This window comes from Bactrocera dorsalis, chromosome 1 (assembly GCF_023373825.1).
Source record: "Bactrocera dorsalis isolate Fly_Bdor chromosome 1, ASM2337382v1, whole genome shotgun sequence".
Classification (NCBI taxonomy): Eukaryota; Metazoa; Arthropoda; class Insecta; order Diptera; family Tephritidae; genus Bactrocera; species Bactrocera dorsalis.
In genome coordinates, this window is record NC_064303.1 from 28,488,280 (window position 1) to 28,508,839 (window position 20,560).

The following is a 20,560-nucleotide window of genomic DNA, read 5'->3' on the forward strand; positions in this document are numbered from 1 at the left end:
TTATGTTTAATTTTAATTTCAACTTAAAATTTATTATTCAGTTAAAAGAATTTGAATTTAGTTTCATTTTTAACTTTAATTCAATCAATTTAAAATTGTTTAGTTTCAATTTAATATTAATTATACATTTAATTTTAATAATTATTTTAATTTTAGTTTTGCATTAAAAATTAATTAAAATTTTGTTATACTTTTAGTTTTTAACTTAAATTTTACTTCTAATTTTGTTTAAAATTTCAATGTTAATTATAATTACAATTGTAATTAACTGTAAATTGAATTTGAATTTGAATTTAACTTTAACATTAATTTTAATTTTAGTTTAAATTTAAATTTTTATTTTAGCTTTAATTTGAATTTGAATTTTGAATTTAATTTTAACTTAATTTGAATATAATTTTAATTTTAGTTTTAATTTTAACTTTAGTTTGATTGATTTGAAGGTAAATTAATTTTTAATTTTTAATCTTAATGTAATCTATTGGAGATTTTATTTTAGCTTTAATTTAATATTAATTACACACTTATTTTTTTATTTATTTAATTTTTAAAACATTTATTTTTGAATTATTATAATTTTAGTTTGAAATTTTAAATTTGATTTCTTATTTTAATTATAATTAATTTATTTATAATTTAATTGAAAAATTTTATTTGATTTTTATTTTAGTTATTAATTTGAATTTTTGTTTTAATTTTTATCATAATTTAAATTAAAAAAAAAATTTAATTTTAATTTTAGTTATAATTTTATTTAATTATAATTTTAAGCTTTTCAATTTAATTTTTAATTAAGTATATTGTTTTTTATATTAAACTAAAGTTAATTTATGTGATTTAATTCAATTCAATTAAATTAAATTTTATTTGTTTAATTTAATTTAAATAATATTTCATTGTAATAAATTTTATATTAATATTATTTTCATTATTTTAGTTCTAATTTTGATATCAATTTTAAATTCATTTCTATTTTTATTTAGCTTATTTTATTTAATTTTTTCTTCTGTTGTCATTATATTTTACATTTTATTTTATTTTATTTATTTTTGATATCTTTAATTATTTTAAATAAATTTAATTTTCTTAAGTGGTCTTAATTTAATTAATTTAATTAATTTTTATTTTACTTTTTTAATTAAATTTAATTAAATATTTTTTTAAATTTATTTTATCTCACAAATTTTTAATTATTTTCTTTGTAATTTACATTAATTAAATTACATATAATTTTCTTAATTAATTTTAATTTATTTAATTTTAATTTTATATTTTTTTTTTGATATAATTGCACAAATATTTTAAAACTATTTCACAACCCAAAGAATCTCCATTTTTATTACAAATACTCAAAATCGCTGATTTACCACTACTTTCAAACACTAATTACTAGCAGGCATTCAAATTAATTTCATACACGAGTTCATTAATTACTATAAAATAAAAATTTAAGTAATTTCAGCGCAGTAAATTTTGTATACTATAATTTTATTAACACAGCCACTTTCAAAATAATATGACAATCAAAATTAGTAAAAAATATACTTGAAGAAAATAATGAAAAACATTTAAAAGTCACACAGAAAAAGTTGTAGTAAAATTTACTAACCAAGCAGATACCACTCGCCATTTGTTATGAAATCGGAAAGATCCCCTCCATCTTCGGAATTCAAAACCAAATCCAACTGTTTTTTTATTGTTATATAATATATTTTTCGTGTTGCGGTTTTAATATATTTTTTTTTCGGAAATTTGCAAAATTTTGTGCAAACACAAAAATTTACAAAATGTATGCATTTGTATGCGGTTAAAAGTTGCAGGGTTGCATTTGTGACGGTTTAAAAATGTTGTTGGTGTTTGTGTTTGTTTTGACATTAAGTGTTTTTATAGTTTATTTCCGGTTAAGGCAAAGTAGGGAAAGAGAGAATTCAAAAATTGTTTATTAATATTTTTTCACTTTTTTTGTTAATACAAAGTAGTTAATTTTTACAAAGAGAAATTGTAAAAAAGAGCCAAGACAACATTGAAGACAACGACACATATGTAGGTATGTATGTTACTGAAATGTATTACGTAAGTTGGGAGTGCTTGAAAGCGTGTTTTGCAAGGTGTATTTAGTCTTGTGTAGGATGAGGTAGCGGAAGGCGTGTGGGAGAAAAATTGTATAAAACAGTGTGCATAATAGTGGCAGCACTTTGACAGTTTAGTGAACGAGTTGATGTTGTTGATAATTTTCATTTGATAAATAAGTATTTTTCGAAAAATTTTGAAATTATTTTTTTAGGCAATTATATTTTGCAAAAAATTTCTGAACAAAAAAAATTTGTTCAAAAGTTTCGAAAAGAGTTTAAATTTTTAAAAGCTTTTTTCGAACAACTTTTAAAATATTTTTAAATTTCATAATTTCACAACTACAGATTTTAAAATTTTGAAATTATGATGCTATTATATTTTGGAAAAAAATTTAAAAATAAAAAATATATATATACAATATTATAAAGTTTTGAAAATAATTTAAAATTTGTTTAACACTTTTGAAGGTTTTTTTTTCGAAAAAATTTCAAAATGTTTTTTAATTTCATTTGCAATAATTATGATTTATCAATAATATGTTTTCTTTATAAAGAAAATATATTGTTTGTAAAACAAAGTGCATTGAACTGACAGCACTTTGACAGTTGAGAAAATTATTTCGGCTATGAAAATGTTGTAGATAATTTTTATTAGGAAAAATAATGACTTTTCGAAATAGTTTTGAATTAAGTTTTTTCTTTTTCTAAGCAATTATATTTTGAAAATATTTCCAATTTAAAAAAGAGACAATTTTTTTATAGAGTTTTGAATTTTTTAATGAGTTTTGAAAGCATTTTTTAAAGATGCTGAACCAATTCATTTTTATAAAAGCAGCTATATTTCGAAAATTTTTCCGAAGCAAAAAAGAGTGAAAATTGTGAAACGGGTTTTAAATTTTTTAAAGATTTTTCAACCGCTTTATTTTGAATATTTTTTTAAGAATTTTCAACATTTTTTTAAACTTGGCAGTAGAAGTTTTGAAATTATCCTGTTTTTCCTAAGCAATTATATATTTACAATTTTCAAAAACAAAAAATATTTAACCTTTTTTAAAGATTATTTGAACCAGTTTATTTCTAATATTTTTAAAAAATCGGCAAAATTTTTAAATCTTATCAGTAATAGTTTTGAAATTATTATTTTTATTATTTTATTTTGATAAATTTTCAAAAACAAAAAAAATAAAATTTTTTAAAGAGTTTTGAATTTTTTTAAAATATTTGTAAACCACTTTATTTCAAATAACTTTTAAGAATTAAATTTTTTTTTAATATTTGCAGTAATTGTTTCCAAATTGTAATTTGTTTCTTTTGTTTTTTTTTGTTTTTTTTTTTTTGTTTTTTTTTTTTGTTTTCCAAACAATTATATTTTGAAAACATTTTCAAAATGAAAAACAAAAAAACGGAAATCTTTTAAAGATTTTTGAACTAATTCATTTTGATTTGCAGTAGCAATTTTGAATTAATTTTTTTCTTTTGCCAAGCAGCTATATTTTGAAAATTTTTCCAAAGCAAAACCACGAGTTTAGAATTTTTTTAAATACTTTTAAACCACTTTATTTCGAATTTTTTAAGAACTTTCAAAATTTTTTAAATCTTAGCAGTAATAGTTTTGAAATTAAAGATTTTTTCCTCTCTATGCATTATATTTTGAATTTTTTTAAAAATTTTGAGATGCTTTATTTCAAATATCGTTTAAGAACTTAATTTTTTTTTAATTTTTGCAGTAATAATTTTTTTGAAATTATTATTTTTTGTTTTTTTATCCAATTATAGTTTGAAAATATTTCCGATTCGAAATCTTTTTTTTACGAGTTTTGAATTTTTTTAAGGATTTTAAACTCCTTTATTTACAAAAACTTTTTTAAAATAAATCATAGTAATAATTTTTTAGTGCATCTCTTATTTGCTTTTAATTAATTTCTGGTACAACTGTCAAACGAGCTGTCAATCTACTGTTGCAGCCAGTGTGTCTGCAGAGCGAATCTGCTTACAATTTTGCAATGTCTACCTTCGATTTATGTAAGTATAAAGAATGTGCTTTTAAAATATTGTTTGTGTTTGTACAGGGTGATTTTTTAGTGCAGTTTGGCGGACGGTGTTAAGCAATCTAACATTTTTGCTTTACGTATACACCAGTAGACGCATGTACTGCTCTCACAAACGAAAAGTATGTGGGAAGAGAGCGAGAACGCAAGTTAACTGTTAGTTACTTGAAGCTTATTCTCGTGTCTTCCACCTTTGGAGAGCAGTAAAAAATTTGTTTGTCTTTCATTAAGAGTTGTTACGTACGTCCAAATTTTCACTTGTGTTTCCTTTTTTGTTTTTTGTTGCAAAAAATTTGGGCGCGGTTTAGTTAATTGATATATTTTTCTTCTCTCCATGCAAAATAGTTGAAATTTGAAATTTTTCGATGCACATAACTGATTTTTATGCAAGCATTGTTTTCTGAAAGTTCTTTTCGAAAAAATTCGTATTTCACACATGATTCCAATTAGCGTTTGCCTAACTTTCATTCAACATTTGTTCGGTTGTGTGCGTTGGACGTCAACCGAAAACTATCAAACCCAAAGGCTTGAGAGTTTTTTGTCAACACCCGTAGTTTTTTAAGCAGTTGGCCGATTTTTACGCTAAATATTTCATATATTTTGTTTTTGTTTGTGTTTTGGTTTTGCAATTCACAAAAACGCAGTGAACTGTTTTCAAGTTTCAAGTTTGTTTGCAGTATATCTATTTAACAAAAAATTATAAATAACTGTAAAAGTTGTGTAGTTACGAAAAAAGTAGTGGGTAACCTTTAAATATATATATATAATGTAGGACAAAGTGTAGTTTTACTACTAAGAGTATCAATGACGTAGTTTTGAGATAATGGTAGCTGGGGAGGGCCCTTGAGAAAAAGTAGTAGAGTAAAAATAAGCATTTGTACTACAGACTGGGTACTCAGTGTTTAGCAACTGCAAAGCCTTTAAGGGTTTCTGGTAGTAGCGAATAGTAGTAAGTAGTTAGAGTAACGGTTTCAAGTGTCATAAATTAAAACTAATAAATATCAAATAGATAAAGATAGATAAGGGAAAGACTAATATTTTTTTATACATTTTTCAAAATAATAAATATAAAATTAATTATTTTTGTAAAATTTTAATAATTAATAAGTTTTTTTGAAATTATTTTTTGATTAAAAAATGTTTTTTTTTTTTTTACTTATATGTTGGTAATTTTAATACTAATACTTTTCTAGGTTTCTTAGCAGTGAATTAGTTTCGAAATTTAAGGCATTTAGAAATTAAGGGTAATATTTAATAGACCAAACATGCTATGAAAGCTTTTAAATTTTTTATTTTAATTAGCACAATGTTGTATTTTTCAGTTTTATGTGAGGAAACTCAATCACGTGCCCAGAGCTTTTAATGATTTTTGTTTAAGCTGGAGTAAACTAGATAACTTCTTCATGAAAAAGTCACCATTCATTGACAGAAGTTTTTAAGTATGAGTAGGCATACTAAATTACTTCTAAGGAGCTTTCCACAGCCAGCCTTTTTTGAGTACAAGCTTCAAGTATAACTTAATTCTAAAGAGCTTTCATGGAAGTGTTAATCGTTGTTTGAAATCAAATATTCAAATATTTTTAGAAAAATGAAATTTAATTTCTTTAACTTTTTTTCATGCTAAAAACTGTATTTGACGAATTTTCGAAATAAGTTAGTTTTTGTAAAATTTTTATCGTTTATAAATTATTTCTCTAACTTTACTCGATTAGTCTAAGGAAAGTTGAAGTTAACCTATTTAAACAAAAATAAGAAATTGGCTCGGAAGCTTTTAGATACCTTTTAAAGCTTTGTAATAGCAAAGCTTTAAACTTACTCGTAACCCTTTTAAAAATGAAGTGGAAACTTTTCAAAGCTTTTTAATAAATATTAATATATTATTTAAGATTTTATTCGAAAAAATATTAGTTATATTGGACTTAGCTTTAAAGTAAATTATTTATTTAGAAATTATTTAAGAAAAGAAAATAACAGCTTTATGGACGCTTGCAGTTTTCATGCTAAAGTTTAACAGTTCTTAACAGTTGTTACTAATTAAATCTTGGTGTTTAATATTTCTATAGCGAGCTTTTTTAAAAAGCTTTGTAAGTTTCAAAGAAGTTTGAATTAGAATGGGAATGTTATGAAGTAAGCTCAAAAGACTTGTTGTTTGATTCAATTATTAATTTATTTATTTTGCTGCTATAAAATGACTTACAAGAAAATTTATAATAATGAAACAATACTTAATAACAATTTTGAAAAGCTTTATCATTATTTACTGAACCGAACTATTTAGATAAAAGTTAAAATAAGAAAAACACGATTTAAATGGTCAGTAGATAAAAAAAAAACTAAAAAAATTTGTGTTCAAGCTTTCGCATGAGCTTTCTCGTAGATTTTCATGAAATTATTAAAGCTAAAAATAAACAATTAAAATAGTCCGTGGTTGTGAAAAAGCTTTCGTTAGAGCTTAGTATGGGCTTTCATGTGAAATTTCATATGAACTTTCAAATATGTCAATAAAAGTAAAAATAAATACTTGTAGAAATATATAAATGATAATGAAAATGGTAAAAGTGGATGTAAAAATGCATTCGCCCAAGTACATATGGGCTTTCATGTGAGCTTTCATATGAGCTTTCAAAATAGCGTTAATGCTGTTTTTTATTTTAGTGAGTTAAGCTTTTGCTGACTTTGCTACCTTGGTGATATATGTATGCATGTGTGCGTGCTGCCTATCCTGCCTCATTATGTGCGTGTGTGTGTGTTTGCTGGTGTATATATGCATGTTATATGTAGTTATGTATTCATTTATGTATGTATGTGTTGTACATTAACACTTTACCTGATTTCCATCGTAAGTCCAACTACCGAATTTCATTTCGCAGTGTTGGTCATCAAATGGGAACCACGTGATGTCTATCTTGCATGTGCTCTTGAAGATACCAGGGGGCACGTACAGACAACTGCCGTTATGTTTGACCACAATGTTGGTGTGATACGTGCCATCGAATCCCTCATCCGCGCTATATAATTATAATCATAGCGTTTTTATTGAATTTAATGCGCTTTCTTTTTAAATTATTTGTAAGCGTTTTTTTTGCTGCTCTTTTGTATTTTCTTTGAAACTTGTTTTATCATTTATTATATTTATTTTTATTTGCCTGCTGCTCGCTAGTTTTTTTGTCTAATTTTCATTTAATATTAATGTTTACTTAACGCCCTTCTTTGCTTGGCTTAAATCCTTGCTTTGCTTTCTCTACTTATTTGTTAGATATTTTACTTTACTCTAAACAAATAAATGTATGTATGTATATTTTATTTTATATTTTTTGCTACTTTGCTGGCAACCAAAATTATTCACTGCTCATTAGCAGCAATCTGATTAACTTTTGTTGCCCAACTCTGTGATAAGCTATGTGAAGGATTTGGATGTTTGGGGATTTGTGAGTGATTTTGTTTGGTTGAGTTTTTTGTTTTTGCATTATCCTATAGTTAAATATAGTACGTAATACAAGAATTTGTTTTGGGTTAAATGCGTTTTATGTATATGATTTTGTTAGTTAATATCTTCCATTATATACAAATATACACATATATATAAGTTTATGGAAAAATGTATAGAAAAAAGATTAAGCGATTTATATATGTATATGTATAGAACTGTAAGCATTTACTTCTGAAAACATTTATATGAGGCACACTAATACTCACTCATGAATAAATGTTGTAATTTCAACTGATAATCTGTTTAACGTAAAATTAATTGCATACTTAGAGGCGCATAATGTGTGTGACTTAATTATGATTATATATAAATTATATAGTTACTTAGAGTTTGCTAAATATTTATAAATATAACAGATATTAAATATATATAGTATATACTTAAAGTATTTGACAGCTTAATTGTAATAATATGAGTTTTATATATATTTATACTAGAGAACTTTTTTTGCTAAAGAGATCTCAATATATAAATATATATAACACTAATCGAAATTAGTATGTATGTTCGTCTCTTATCCAAAATATGTTAAATAAATTGTTAAAACTATTTTAGAAATACTTATATAGCATGGTTACATCAAATAAGTAAATGAAAGCACAACTTGATTATACAAATTAAGATAATACTGCAGGCAAGAATTAGTAAGACTTCTTAATTTAAGTTTTGCGCGTAAAACCATTCATGGAAATAATTTTTTTCTATTGGCATACTAGCTGTCTGTGACATCTAGGTCAAATGTCACAGCAAAATAAGCGTTAGTGTTTAGTATACGCTTGTCCTTCTGAAGTACATAAAGTGCATTCCGCCATTTTTATGATGAGTGAAATTATTTATCAAAGAATTTCCATTAATTTGCGAAATCAAATTTCCTGCGCCGAAACGTTCAAAATATTGGGAAAGGCTTTCGGTGATAGTTGTTTATCGTGAGCAAGTGTTTTTGAATGGTACAAATTATTCAAAAGGTCGAGAACGCGTTGACGACGTACCTCGCCCAGGACGGCCAACACGTCATTAAAGTAAGGGAATTGGTGCTTGAGAATTGACGATTATTAGTCAAAGATGTTTTTGGCACTATTAGAATACCGAAAGAATAAGTGAAACTCATTTTGAAAGATCATTTTGGTCTAAAAAAATTAAAGCACGATTGGTTCCAAATCAAATTTTTCCAAAATTAATTTTTTCACCAACAAACAGAGTCGCGCTAATGTCTATGAAAAAACTACCAGGATGTCATGAAACTTATTTTTACTGGCAATGTGTTTTGAATCTATGCTTACGACTCGATTTAGCTGCGTGTGACTTCTGGCTACTCAGCAAACTCAAACTCAAACTTCGAAGAAATCGTTTTGAGTCAATTGAAGCCATTAAACGTGAATTGTATAAAACAGTTTTCCATAAAAGAACTTGAGTTTGGATGACAGAGTGATTAGTCCGCGTATAACATATAGAGACAAATGTACGTATAGATGACGATCATGGCTAAATCGACTTCTTTTTTAATTTATAACGAGTATACATTATGGCGTCTTCCATGTTTCTTTCTGGGTTTTAAAAGCTTCGTGGCAAGCTTAACCATGTTCATGGCATAAACATGTACAAGAAGAATGCTAAATGAAAAACTTATTTTCTTTTACGATCTGAGGTTGGTTAGATAATAGAACTCTTAAGTACGGATCACTAAGTCTCAAGTTAATCGACAAAACGATTTGAGCTTGCCATAAATTTGTGGCGGCGGGTAAGACCGACTCTGCTTTTCGCTGGATTTGCTGAAAAAATAATGGTGATCTTAGCTTTGTGAAACTTTTCCATTTGGCGTCCGTGAAGATTTTTCGTCTACCTGAATGAATACGTGTAGGATAGTGTCTAGCTGGAATCCTTTACAATTGCGAGCTTTTGCGTTCTACTCTAGGCTGGAAAGAACTTTCATCAGGTGCGGTTGCTGACCAAAGTTTGTTGAGCTTGCGCGAGCTCCATAGAACGCAAGAGAACACCAAATTTTCCAAGCCCGGTGAGCTTGGATAAGAGTGCGTTTTCTTGCCTGGTCATCGGTTTAAGAACTGAGTTGCAAAAGTCTAAATTAGATGCTTCCACCCGTGAAGGTAGGTAGTTAAATTATAAAAAAACTCCATTCCTAAGACATTTGGGTCTATGAAAAAGATACGGATCCGAATTTCGATCCAATTAAGAAATTTAAGCCCATCTGTATTCCTCAATATCATTTTTTACTGGTAACAGGACCAACATCAAAAAATTCATTTAATAGTCCAATCTAATATACTAGAAGTCAGCGGCTAATAAAACCATAAATATATGAAAGTAAAGATGGCCAACAAACAAGGTTTGCTCTGAAGCTCTTGGAATTTCTGATAACATTCTTCACATAACGTTTAAAACGCTGGACATAAGAATACTATTACTTATTTACAAGTAATGGATCCACCATATTCACAATTCGGTCCACTATTTCGGTGACTTTATAATCAGCCATTGAAATTGCTGGTCTCCCTTTGTCATGGAATTTGCTATGAAATCGTTTTATAGACGTGTTTTTGGTAATGTAGTTTATCACGATTGCAGGTAACTATTTGAGTGACACAGAGCATTCGGTGAAGTTCGTGATGCCATCGGGAACTTGCCTTGTGTGAGTCGTCCATTTACCTCTGTTAATGGCGATAACGTCGGAATGCTTGAAAATTATCATTTTGGCATCACGGTGATAGTAGAGCATCTCAGTATTCCTTATGAATCGACTCAACACATTTTAGTTAAAGTTTTGGGTATGAATGAAGACCTGAACCGTTTTGTAAAAACGAAGTAAAGTAGAGTTCGCTAAAAAGATGCTTGACAACGTAGTTGAAAACACCACAATCATCAAACGTATACTTGTGATAACACAATAATAACTATGAATATGATGTCGAAACTGTATAAGAATCTAGTGTATGGTAATAGGCTCTGATGAGCATGGGTATCAAGGAAGTTTTTATATCGGTCCGGGTCAAAATTGATTTGATTAGTAGACTAATATTCGTGAGGAAGCGTTATTTGGCTCACAACATTAGAAGAAGCACTCGAACTCCGCAATAAATAGCAACCCGTGCGTTATTACAAATACCCTTGTATTTGTTAAGAAAATCATATTAATGTATTAGCTACAAAATCTTGCACTCTGCAATGAAATTATTTATATCCGCTTTCACGCACTAAAATTTAATTTACTGATTTATTTGAGTTTATCTGTGAATAATTTGCATATGTGGTTTACTCCAGCGCTAAATTAGCATAATTACATTTGTGGCAAATTAATGGAGTCTACTTAATGTACAGTTCCTTGCGTTTAATGCAATTAAAGCAGTAAAATTCGCATATACTAACCCTTAATTGAATATTGTTGCGGTCTAATTTTTCAGCGCAATAACGACCTTTGATTTCTAAAACGTTAAACTAAGCGTCCGTGATTTGTAATGGCGCGCGTTTTAGTGAGATTAATGCGCTGAGACAGGAAAAAAATAATAATGGTATTTATGTATTTATGTGGCGAAATTTTATACTGCGTGGTATTTAATGCCGCATATGTATCTTTTAAATAGCAAAGATGAAGTAGCATGTAAAAAAGCTTCGTGGCACGTCGCATAAAAATTTCGAAATTTTTTTTTTAATTTAGCAAAGCGTAAAATATCTGTATATAAATGTTTTTAAAAATACAATAGCTTATGAAAGCTTTTTTTTCGTAGCTTGTCACACAAAAGCTTCGAAAGCTTTCAAAAACATTTTAAGATTTTATAAAATTACTATAAACGAGTTTTAAGTATCCTTAAAATTTAAAAATTTTTGAAAGCTTTCAAAGCTTTTTTTTTTAGTTTTTTATTGTTTTATAATTTTGAGTAATTTATAAGTTTTAAAGAAATGTAAAAAGTTTTTGAAAGCTTTTTGAAGCTTTTGTGGGACGTTTATTGCTTTATAATTTTATCATATTTATTTCAATTCTTGCAGTATACGTATATGTACTTTATAATTGAAGAACTTTTTAAAAGGTTTTAAAGCTTTTGTGGGAAGCTCAACAAAGCCTTAAACCCATGACGTTTGCATTCAATCTTTACAATTTAATTGACTGTTTCGTGACATTTAACGCTTTTGTAGACCATATTTTAGACTCCTTTGCACATCCTTATAGCTACATATACATTTATATATGTATGTACATATGCGTATGTATTTATTAAACCCCCACCCATATCACGGAATCTTTCATATAACTTGCTGTTTTTGCTCGGAAAGCCGATTGAGCGTCTGCCATCAGCATTATGTCATTAATAATTTCCTTCAATAATCTCACTTTTCAGTTGTGGACTTACATTTGCGCTCGTAAATCAAATAAATCACTATGCCATAACATGGCTGGTTGAGCATGGCCATCAAGTTGCAGCACTCAGCCGCTGACCAGCGAACAACTTTCAAACACATACTCTCATACACAGACACATTCAAACACATGTAAATATGCATGCAGCTTATGGTCGGTTGGTAGCGCTGCGATGCAGAAGACCTCTAAGTCGGTGAGCTGCGTTTGACCAAGCTTGTGTGACAGTGGCCTGGCGATGGCAATGGTAATGCCAGAGCTGGCTAGCAGCCAATTTATGGCCGCCATATTGTTTCCGCTCATTTGATGCGCGTTTGGTTCGCGCTGTTGAGCTCTGTACGCTTTGATTGCCTTGTTTGCGCTTGTGTATGTCTCTTTTGTATTTGTGTGTGTGTGTGTATGTGTGAAAGTATTTCTAAGTCTTCCTTTGGCGGAGTCGTCAATTATTAAGCTTCATAAATCGCTTCAATGGTTTCAATTACACGTCGTCAGCTGCCAAGTGCTTCGTCTTTCTCTATCGCTCTTCGCTATTCATTCCGGTTTTCGAAATGCTTTTTGTGGACTTCGCATTATTTCGTATATAGAAATTTGAACTAACAAATTATTGTATTATTTATTAATTAAAAACAGAAATTGATTCAAAAGCTTTCAATACTTATATGCCATAAAACAGAGACAAAGGCTAAGGAGGACTCTCAAATTAGAATTTCTAATGTAATGCAGAGGAAGTTAACGAGAATGTTGGATGCCATAAAGGTTTGCATCAGCTTCCTAGTTTGAAAAAGCTGAGCTTTTTATTCAATAGATGGATACGGCGTATTAACCCACTTTTTCTATGAGTTTTATTACCAAAGAACTGTAGACCTTGTTATGTTTAAGTTCTCATTCACCTTGCAAATGGCGGTTTTTGAGCTGTTCTCTTACGGTCAAGCTCTTAATTCGGATCTATACTGTCACTATTTGAACCGTCTGAAGGAAGTGCAAGACCAGGGCACACACATCGATAGTGAAATGTCAGGAGATGTGGAGCCCTGGTTGAAAGGTTCTTATGCACCTTTCTGATATCAAGTGATTACTACTACCTGCTTCTTTATATTACGAAAGGTGAAAAATTTCCTTCAAGAGAAGGTAGTTAAAATCGACGTCCCAGCACACATTCTCCGAAACGATTATTCCCACGAGTCGGCTTAAGGTTTTAGGTCATTGAAGCCAGGCTCAGTGTCCCTGCAGGCGTGGTATTATACTTGATCTTGTTACAGAACTTGCGTTATTGGGAATGCGACCGAGACTAGCAGACCACAGAGAGTCAATCACAATTTTTCCCCCAGTTGGAGAGGAATGAGTACCAGCGCCGCAGGCTGTGAATTCACTGAAGGGTCAAAGAAGGAAACAGGAACGGATGCTGACATCAGTTTCCTTAACGACGAAGGCGCTAACTGGACACTGCTCTTATCAGCACGTTCATCAACGTTTCTAGTAGACAGTTAAGCGGATATAAACGACTTGCTTTAGATTATGTAAGAACGCCAAAACTAGGGTTTGAGTAGAATGCTCGGTGAATATAATTTTGATACCCAGTTAGAAGGGACAAGGTAAAGGAAAAAATTTGTTCATTAGACTGCCTTAAACCATTCAGCTGGTTCAAAGCTTGCTTGAAACAATGGCGTCTCAAGAAACACCTCAGGTCACTACCAACACTTCGTAGACCTTTAAAGTACTTTGGGTACTTAGAAAAGTAGAATCGACAGAATACAGTGCGGAGAATGGTGAAACGCTGGAATATTACCTTCGCCTATGCTCAGTTGTGAACCGATTAAGACGGGTTATCTTACACGGATCCCGTTGTTTAAATTTAAAGAACTTGGAAGACAACGAAGAAGTGGTTTGCATTTTAAAGTAAAATGGGCATATTTGATAAATGATAAGGTTGTGAATGGTAAAAAAGTTTGTGCACGTCATCTTATCATTATCATCTTCATCATTATCTCAATTGCTGACTTTTGTTATTTATTATTTAACCGAATATTTCATACTCTTGCAACTTGCCTGGACCAAAGCTAGGGAAGTACCTTCCTATGGGGGCGAAGGGAAGTACTGACCCGATTCAATCCATTTGTAGCACACAGATCGTCCAATTTAGAAGTCCTTTCATCACCATTTATATATATATATATAACGCTTTATCTATCTCGATTAGTTTTAGGTGATGCATACAACCGTTAGGTGTAAAAAATCTATTATATCCTGCAGCAACCCACTCCTCCCTCATAAACGCCAGCATTGTATTTTTTTGGCATTGATCCAATCAAATGACATCAATTTGACATATGATTTTAAACTACCAAATGTCACAGCTGTCAAATTATTTTGTGTAATTTTGACATTTCCTACAAAAAACTAGTGTTCTTGTGGTTTATTGTAGATTTTTATACCCTATGCAGTGTGTATTAACTATGTCACGAAGTATGCCTGGAAGTTTGTAATAACCAGAAGAAAATATCGTTGACCCTATAAAATATATATATGTATATATAAGATCAGCGAGACGAGCTGAGTCGACTAAGCCATGACTGTTTGTCTGTCTGTATATACGCGAACTAGTCCCTTAGTCTTAATGATATTGATATTTAATTTTGCCCACCTACTTTTCTTGCGAAGAAGCTGCTTAATTGAGGGAACTGTTGATAGCGGAACAATATAAAATCAAGTTCTTGTAGGGAAAACTTTTTTATTTCACGTTATATCTTCATAAAATCAGGCATGGATTATTCGGAATGTGTATCATATAGCTGCCATACAAACTGACCGATCAAAATCAAGTTTTCTTATGGAAACTTGACGCCAACTGCGGCATGGACGCTTGCCCAGGCCATTGGAAAATACGCAAATAAATCGTTCGGATTGTATCACTACATATATCATATATCTTCCATACAAACTGACCGATCGAAATCATGTGTTTGTATGAACATTTTTCTTAGTTGTGAAGGGTATTATAGCTTCGTTGCGAGCGAATTTAACGAGCTTCCTTGTTTTAAGTGTGTATGAACTTTTTTCCGCCCATATGACATTTATTAGTCACAGTTAGCCGCCAGTGATGTATTATATAATAAATCAATTGTCAGCCTACGACCACTCTTGTCCACCGCTCACTGATTGCAGTGTTGCGTTTTCATATGTATTTGATTTCAACTATGCAACATAATTTACTACCAACTGCCAACAAACATTGTATAATCAGGCTTTCATTTGAGTGTTGTTGGCTGTATGCAATATTTTATCGCTTGTTATTATGCATGTTTGTTGTTGTAATTGTTAGTTGTTATTACACCTCCCCATACACTAATCATGTTAGGTAATTGATGCAACATTTTCAACGCCAACAGCATGGTCGTTAAAGACTATATATGAATGTATGATGATGGTAATGCTTGTACAAATATACGCATACTTGTACATATGTATACACGTATGCATTTGTGGGGCATATATGGTTGCCACATCGTATCAACATGCCGTTGGTCATTTGGGATTTATTGTTGCTCCTGCACGTCAGCGCATTTCACACCTTCCGCCCGCCATGTTCACTCCCCTTGTCACTTGATGCAGTTTTCAATAAAATTGCTATGACATTAGTTGCATCGCTGATTTCAATCCTTTCAGCCATTCGAGCCGCCAGTTTTAATGTCAAATCTCACCAATACTATTATGTTGTTGTTGTTGGTTTTTTAATATGTGTTGCCACATCGCTAGCTAGTTGTCCACTTGTGCGCTGGCATTGTCAGGGGCTGTTATTGATGCGCTCATTCAAAGTGCATCAGCCATTCAAGCATTAAGCGGATTCCCATTTTAAATGATTAATTGGAAAAAGTGAAATATTTTTGCAGATTTGGAAATTAAGCTTGTTTATTTTTCATTGTTCGCCGTGCTGCCAATGAAAATTACTTCATTTCTATGGCTTAGCAGTGGCTTTCAGCTTGATTTGAGCAATTTTATGGAATGCTATTAAAAAATATTTAGTCCGATTATAAATCAATATTTAATCTAGTTTGCTTAGCTTTGTGTTTTTTTTACGCTTCCTCTTTATTTGTGGAAAAAAGTAGTGTGAATCGAAGTCTATATGCATAATAAATAAAGCAATTCACTCAAAGTATTCGGTTAATCCGACTAATTTACGTATGAATGAAATGCTGTCTATAATGGCTAGCTTTGCGAGTACAAAGACTATTTGGCTTAAGTGTTGATATATAGTAAGAGGATTTGCAGTGCAAAAGAAATAGTTTTAATAAAAATAGTTTTGTTGTTTAATATTTTTAAATGACCTGTTTATATGTCAGCTATATGATATATTTAGCGAGGTGAACAATATGCTCGAAGATTCTGGCTTTGACTTCGTTCATTGTAAAACTTGCATGGTTAGTTTCGATTATACAAAGAAATCCATACGATAGAAGTAACATCTTCACGTCATTATATTTCCTCAGAAGAAATCTCTGTGATAAAATGTAACCTTACAGTTAATCAACCAGATAATAATCACGACGGACAAAATAAACAATGGCGTTTAATGTCATTCCACCATACCACCTGCATTTTGATCTCTATTTGGCAATTTTGGACTTCACAAAAAACTAGAGTTCCTGTCTAAGTGGGCCCATTCGCGGCTAACTGAAATATCAGCCCGATTTTCTTAGTCTGATTTGCATCCTTACTCCTAAACCCCAAATAATAAAATATTCACTTGCTTACATTAAAATTTAAATCTTTAAAGCCCTTATTCGTTTGAAGTGAGGCTATGAACAGATTCTCAAAAAGACTCCAGATGAACCAAATCTGTAGTATACATATAGACAAAAGAAAAACTGTAATAAATTGCAGCAGTTGTGCTGTCTGTGAGCAAAATCGATTGCAAAGTTCGTAACTATGATCTGTGAGTACAATAATTTAGAGAATAAAATGCAACAAATTGTGCGAAAGGGCTGATGGGGGTTTTCCTAAGCTGTATAGAAACAAGAAAACTTGTCACTTTGGTATATTTGCAATTTATCGTTGCATATGGTCATATACATACATACACATCTATAGACATGTGCTCAGTAAACACGACCATAAGATGTTGAGTTTTATTACAACTACTTTGTTTAGGCAGCTGCCACAATACATACATACATAGAGTATGAATATAGATATTAAGTGCGTGAGAGTGACCCAATATGAAGTTTTTAAAAAATTCTTGAGTACATATAACGTAGAGAATAAAACAGCTGCTGGAGGAAATCTTCTTCTTTGCAATAAAATCCACATCCTATTTATAAGTTCCAAAGTGGGAGTCTGCCACTAGAAGGGACTTTTAGCCATACTTTTTCGTGGCTCTTCTTGGCCACTTCCCGGTATAGTGCAGCTCGCAAAACATGGTACTAAAAATTATCTTACAGTTCGTAGGGACACACAAACTAGCATTGTAAGCACCCTACAACCGTTGTCCCTTTCACAAAGTGAAGATCTTTGCCCAGCTTAAAGCTCCTAACTCTCGGTGGCAGTGAGTTGGAGGTGTCTAAAGAAGTCAAATTTCTTGGCTTCACATTAGACTCAATCTTACGGTGAAGTTGGCATGTGGGTTCAACATTATCGAAAGCCACCAAGGCACTGATGCAGACGCCTACTCGGCAGATCCTGGGGCTGCAAGCCAGGTATCATAAGCTGGTTGCAGTTGCTTGAGCATCTAAGGCAACGCTTCCAGCAGGAATGGGAGGGTACGACTTTGCAAGGTTTAAAGGAATAATTTACCTCTCCCGAGACAAATTTCACCTTCTTGCCGCGTTCTATACAGGGCTCACAGGCTCTGGAAGCACTTGTCCAACATGGGCATAGTCTCTTGCCAAATTGCCGGTTTTGCAACATGGAACAGGAAATTTCTGAAGTTTCTGGATAGCCCAGCAATTTGCGGAAGCATGCTCAAGATCCTAGGTTTCATCTACGTGAACAGAGATTGCATAACTGGACCTTTGTGACCATATGTTATATGGGAGAAGGCACAATAGATCATAGGACGCAGTGAAAAACATCAATTTTCTGTCTATCTATCTAAGCCCCTACTTTTAAGGATATCAATCAGCTCAGGTAATCTTCCTTCAGAGTTCCAAATATTTTACTGTTATTATGAAGGATGTAGCTCAGCAAGCTTTTTACGAATGTTGGAATTTAAATGTTCTCTTTGGACCGTGATCTCTATAAAATACAATGATGGCACCACTCTCAACCACTCTGTAGTTGGATGCTGTTTACTACAATGCAAAGATTTCCCTACAGGATACTTGTACACATGCGAAATTGTTGCATTGTTGCACTGTCTGTGCGAAGACGATATGGCAGATCGTGTGATGGCGTAAAGTTCTAAGAAACTTGATGACATTGCTGTAGGCGTGTGACAGCAACAAAGGATAACACACAGCAAAGCGGAAATATTAAAAGGAAAAATAGCGTGCAAGAAATATCTTAATGGCGCAAAAGGAAATTAAGTAAAAAGCGGCTGCGGTCGCAACAGCATATGTGAGAGCCCCGTAAAGAAACCACAAAATTACGTTGATTGTATGCAAACTTGTACAACAACAACTCAAGAGTGCCGCAGTTGCAAGTGAAGGCTCTTGGCTGTTTGGGAAATCGAGAGCGCAGTGAAACGGGTGGCAACGAAAGCAATAATAGTGTCGCAATGCAACAATGGTTCACAATGTAATGTCTGCTGAGAAGTTTGTTGTAAAAACCAAAGAGTGTTGTTTACTGCTATATGTGTGTGTTTGTGTGCTTGTATGCCACAATAACACCCTTGTAAAATTTCCAATAAAGAGCAATTACATAAACTCGAGATGAAGAATTTGAAGGAGTGGTCGATTTGTCGTCTTTGACTGGGAGATGGCTGAGTTGCAAGATCTGAAATAAGGCTTTCGAGTTTCTGAAAATATTTTTCTCTGCAAAGAAAATTGCGCAAAAAATCATCTATTTTCATACATTTTCTGCCCTTTTTCTTTCTTTTGAACTAGACCATTAAGCGGCTTCCTATTCTCAGGGAACGTCTATAGATCATGAGTATCCCCAGTTGTCGCATATGATTTAAATGTAGACCGCTTCATAAGCGCTTTGTTTCAAAGTCAGGGAGCAGTTAATAAGTAAGAGCTTGTTGTTTGGGTTTCTCATGAAAAAATATTCCATTTTCATTGCGGAAAAAAGCAAATCAGAGCCCTATCAACTATTTCTGGAATTATTATATAAAAAATAATTCAATAAGCTGCTGTAAAACGTGAGGTTATGTGCGCTAACATGAATTTTGGCCTGCTGGAGTCATCCTCATTGAGCATTCGTATACGTAGTTCGTGCTTTACAAATCCAAAAAATCGAAATCCAAACACTTTGTGGAAATGATCTCACAAATACAGAAGTCAGCTTTATAACTAATACCATACTAGTTTGAAGAGGGAAACAACATGGTCAGTCTTACGTTCGTAAAACGCTTATAATTAAAGGCCTTAGAAAAGAAATTCCAACTAGTCTTGAGGAACCTGAAAGAAAGATACAAAGTTCGACCTCGGATATTAAATCCGCTGTATTTACAGGGGCTTCAAAGTAAAGATTTTCCAATCGGAGCTACGAGTTTTTTGCAGTTTGTCCTGGTATATCCCCGGTAGTTGGCATCGAAGACGAAGTTCGTACCCGTTGTGCGAAAAGAAAATATCCACTGGACTCCAGGGCCCTGGGAGTGTATGGTAGAGCTAGATCCAGGATCGCAAATTGGTAATATTTATAGGCTTTTGAGAATTGACTTAATGAATTTGGGAGAGCAAATGACAAAATGAAACTCCCGCTATAAACTATATTTAAAGGTGCTTGAAAAAAAATGTCTAGTTGGTTTGAAAGTTCGAGCCCGGATTTATATTTGCTGCTTTTAAAGTGGGTCCAAAGGGAGATTTTCAAGTCGAAGGTCATGAAATTCGTTGATGTAGTTCGCTTGATCATTAACGGTCACAAATTTCAGGAACTTTTAGTTTCCCAGACTAAGGTATATCTATGCAAGGGATATCTGTTAAGAAGTATAATCAGAAAGCTGGAAATAAAATTGTAGATGATGAAGAACTCAAAGTCATGGTCGTATAAGTTTTAGGTATTATCAAACGGGATATTTGGTATCTTTTCAGGAAGAATTATGGAAGTGATGGATGTTTTTGAACAAATAAACATAAAATGCTCACCCTAATATACATACATTTTGTTAAAAAGTACGCTCACATTTATTCGCAGGAAGTCTGATATCCCAACACCCACCCACACACAATTTGAGTTCAGAGATCATTTTGCAAAAACAACTGCGGCAACAACACTAATGTAATTGAAATTTGAGATTGTTCGACTGCGGCACAAGCTAGCATGTTTAGTTTGTTGTGCAACAACAATAACAAGCAACGAAGTTGAAAACCAGACAATGATTGTTGTTGTCACTAGCGATATTTATTGTTGTGCGGTTACATGGAAGTTTTGAAATGCCTTTTGTTATATTGAGCAATTTCTTCAAGTCGTGCCTTTGGTGTGCCTCAACCTT

General features: G+C 31.5%; 2 protein-coding genes across 3 annotated transcripts in view; both read right to left on the reverse strand.

The window, feature by feature from the left end:
• Positions 1–20,560, reverse strand: part of LOC125778450 (craniofacial development protein 2-like) — a 372,304-nt gene that overhangs the window by 106,568 nt on the left and 245,176 nt on the right. The window lies entirely within an intron of this gene.
• LOC105223711 (acetylcholine receptor subunit alpha-type acr-16) overlaps positions 1–20,560 on the reverse strand; it is a 214,139-nt gene that overhangs the window by 61,347 nt on the left and 132,232 nt on the right. For both annotated transcript variants that reach the window (XM_019989397.3, XM_049456141.1), the window contains 2 exons: positions 6,948–7,128; positions 1,610–1,685 (listed from right to left, as the gene is read on the reverse strand). In XM_019989397.3, coding sequence (XP_019844956.2) covers positions 1,610–1,685; positions 6,948–7,128 — 257 coding nt within the window. The remainder of the gene's footprint in view (positions 1–1,609; positions 1,686–6,947; positions 7,129–20,560) is intronic.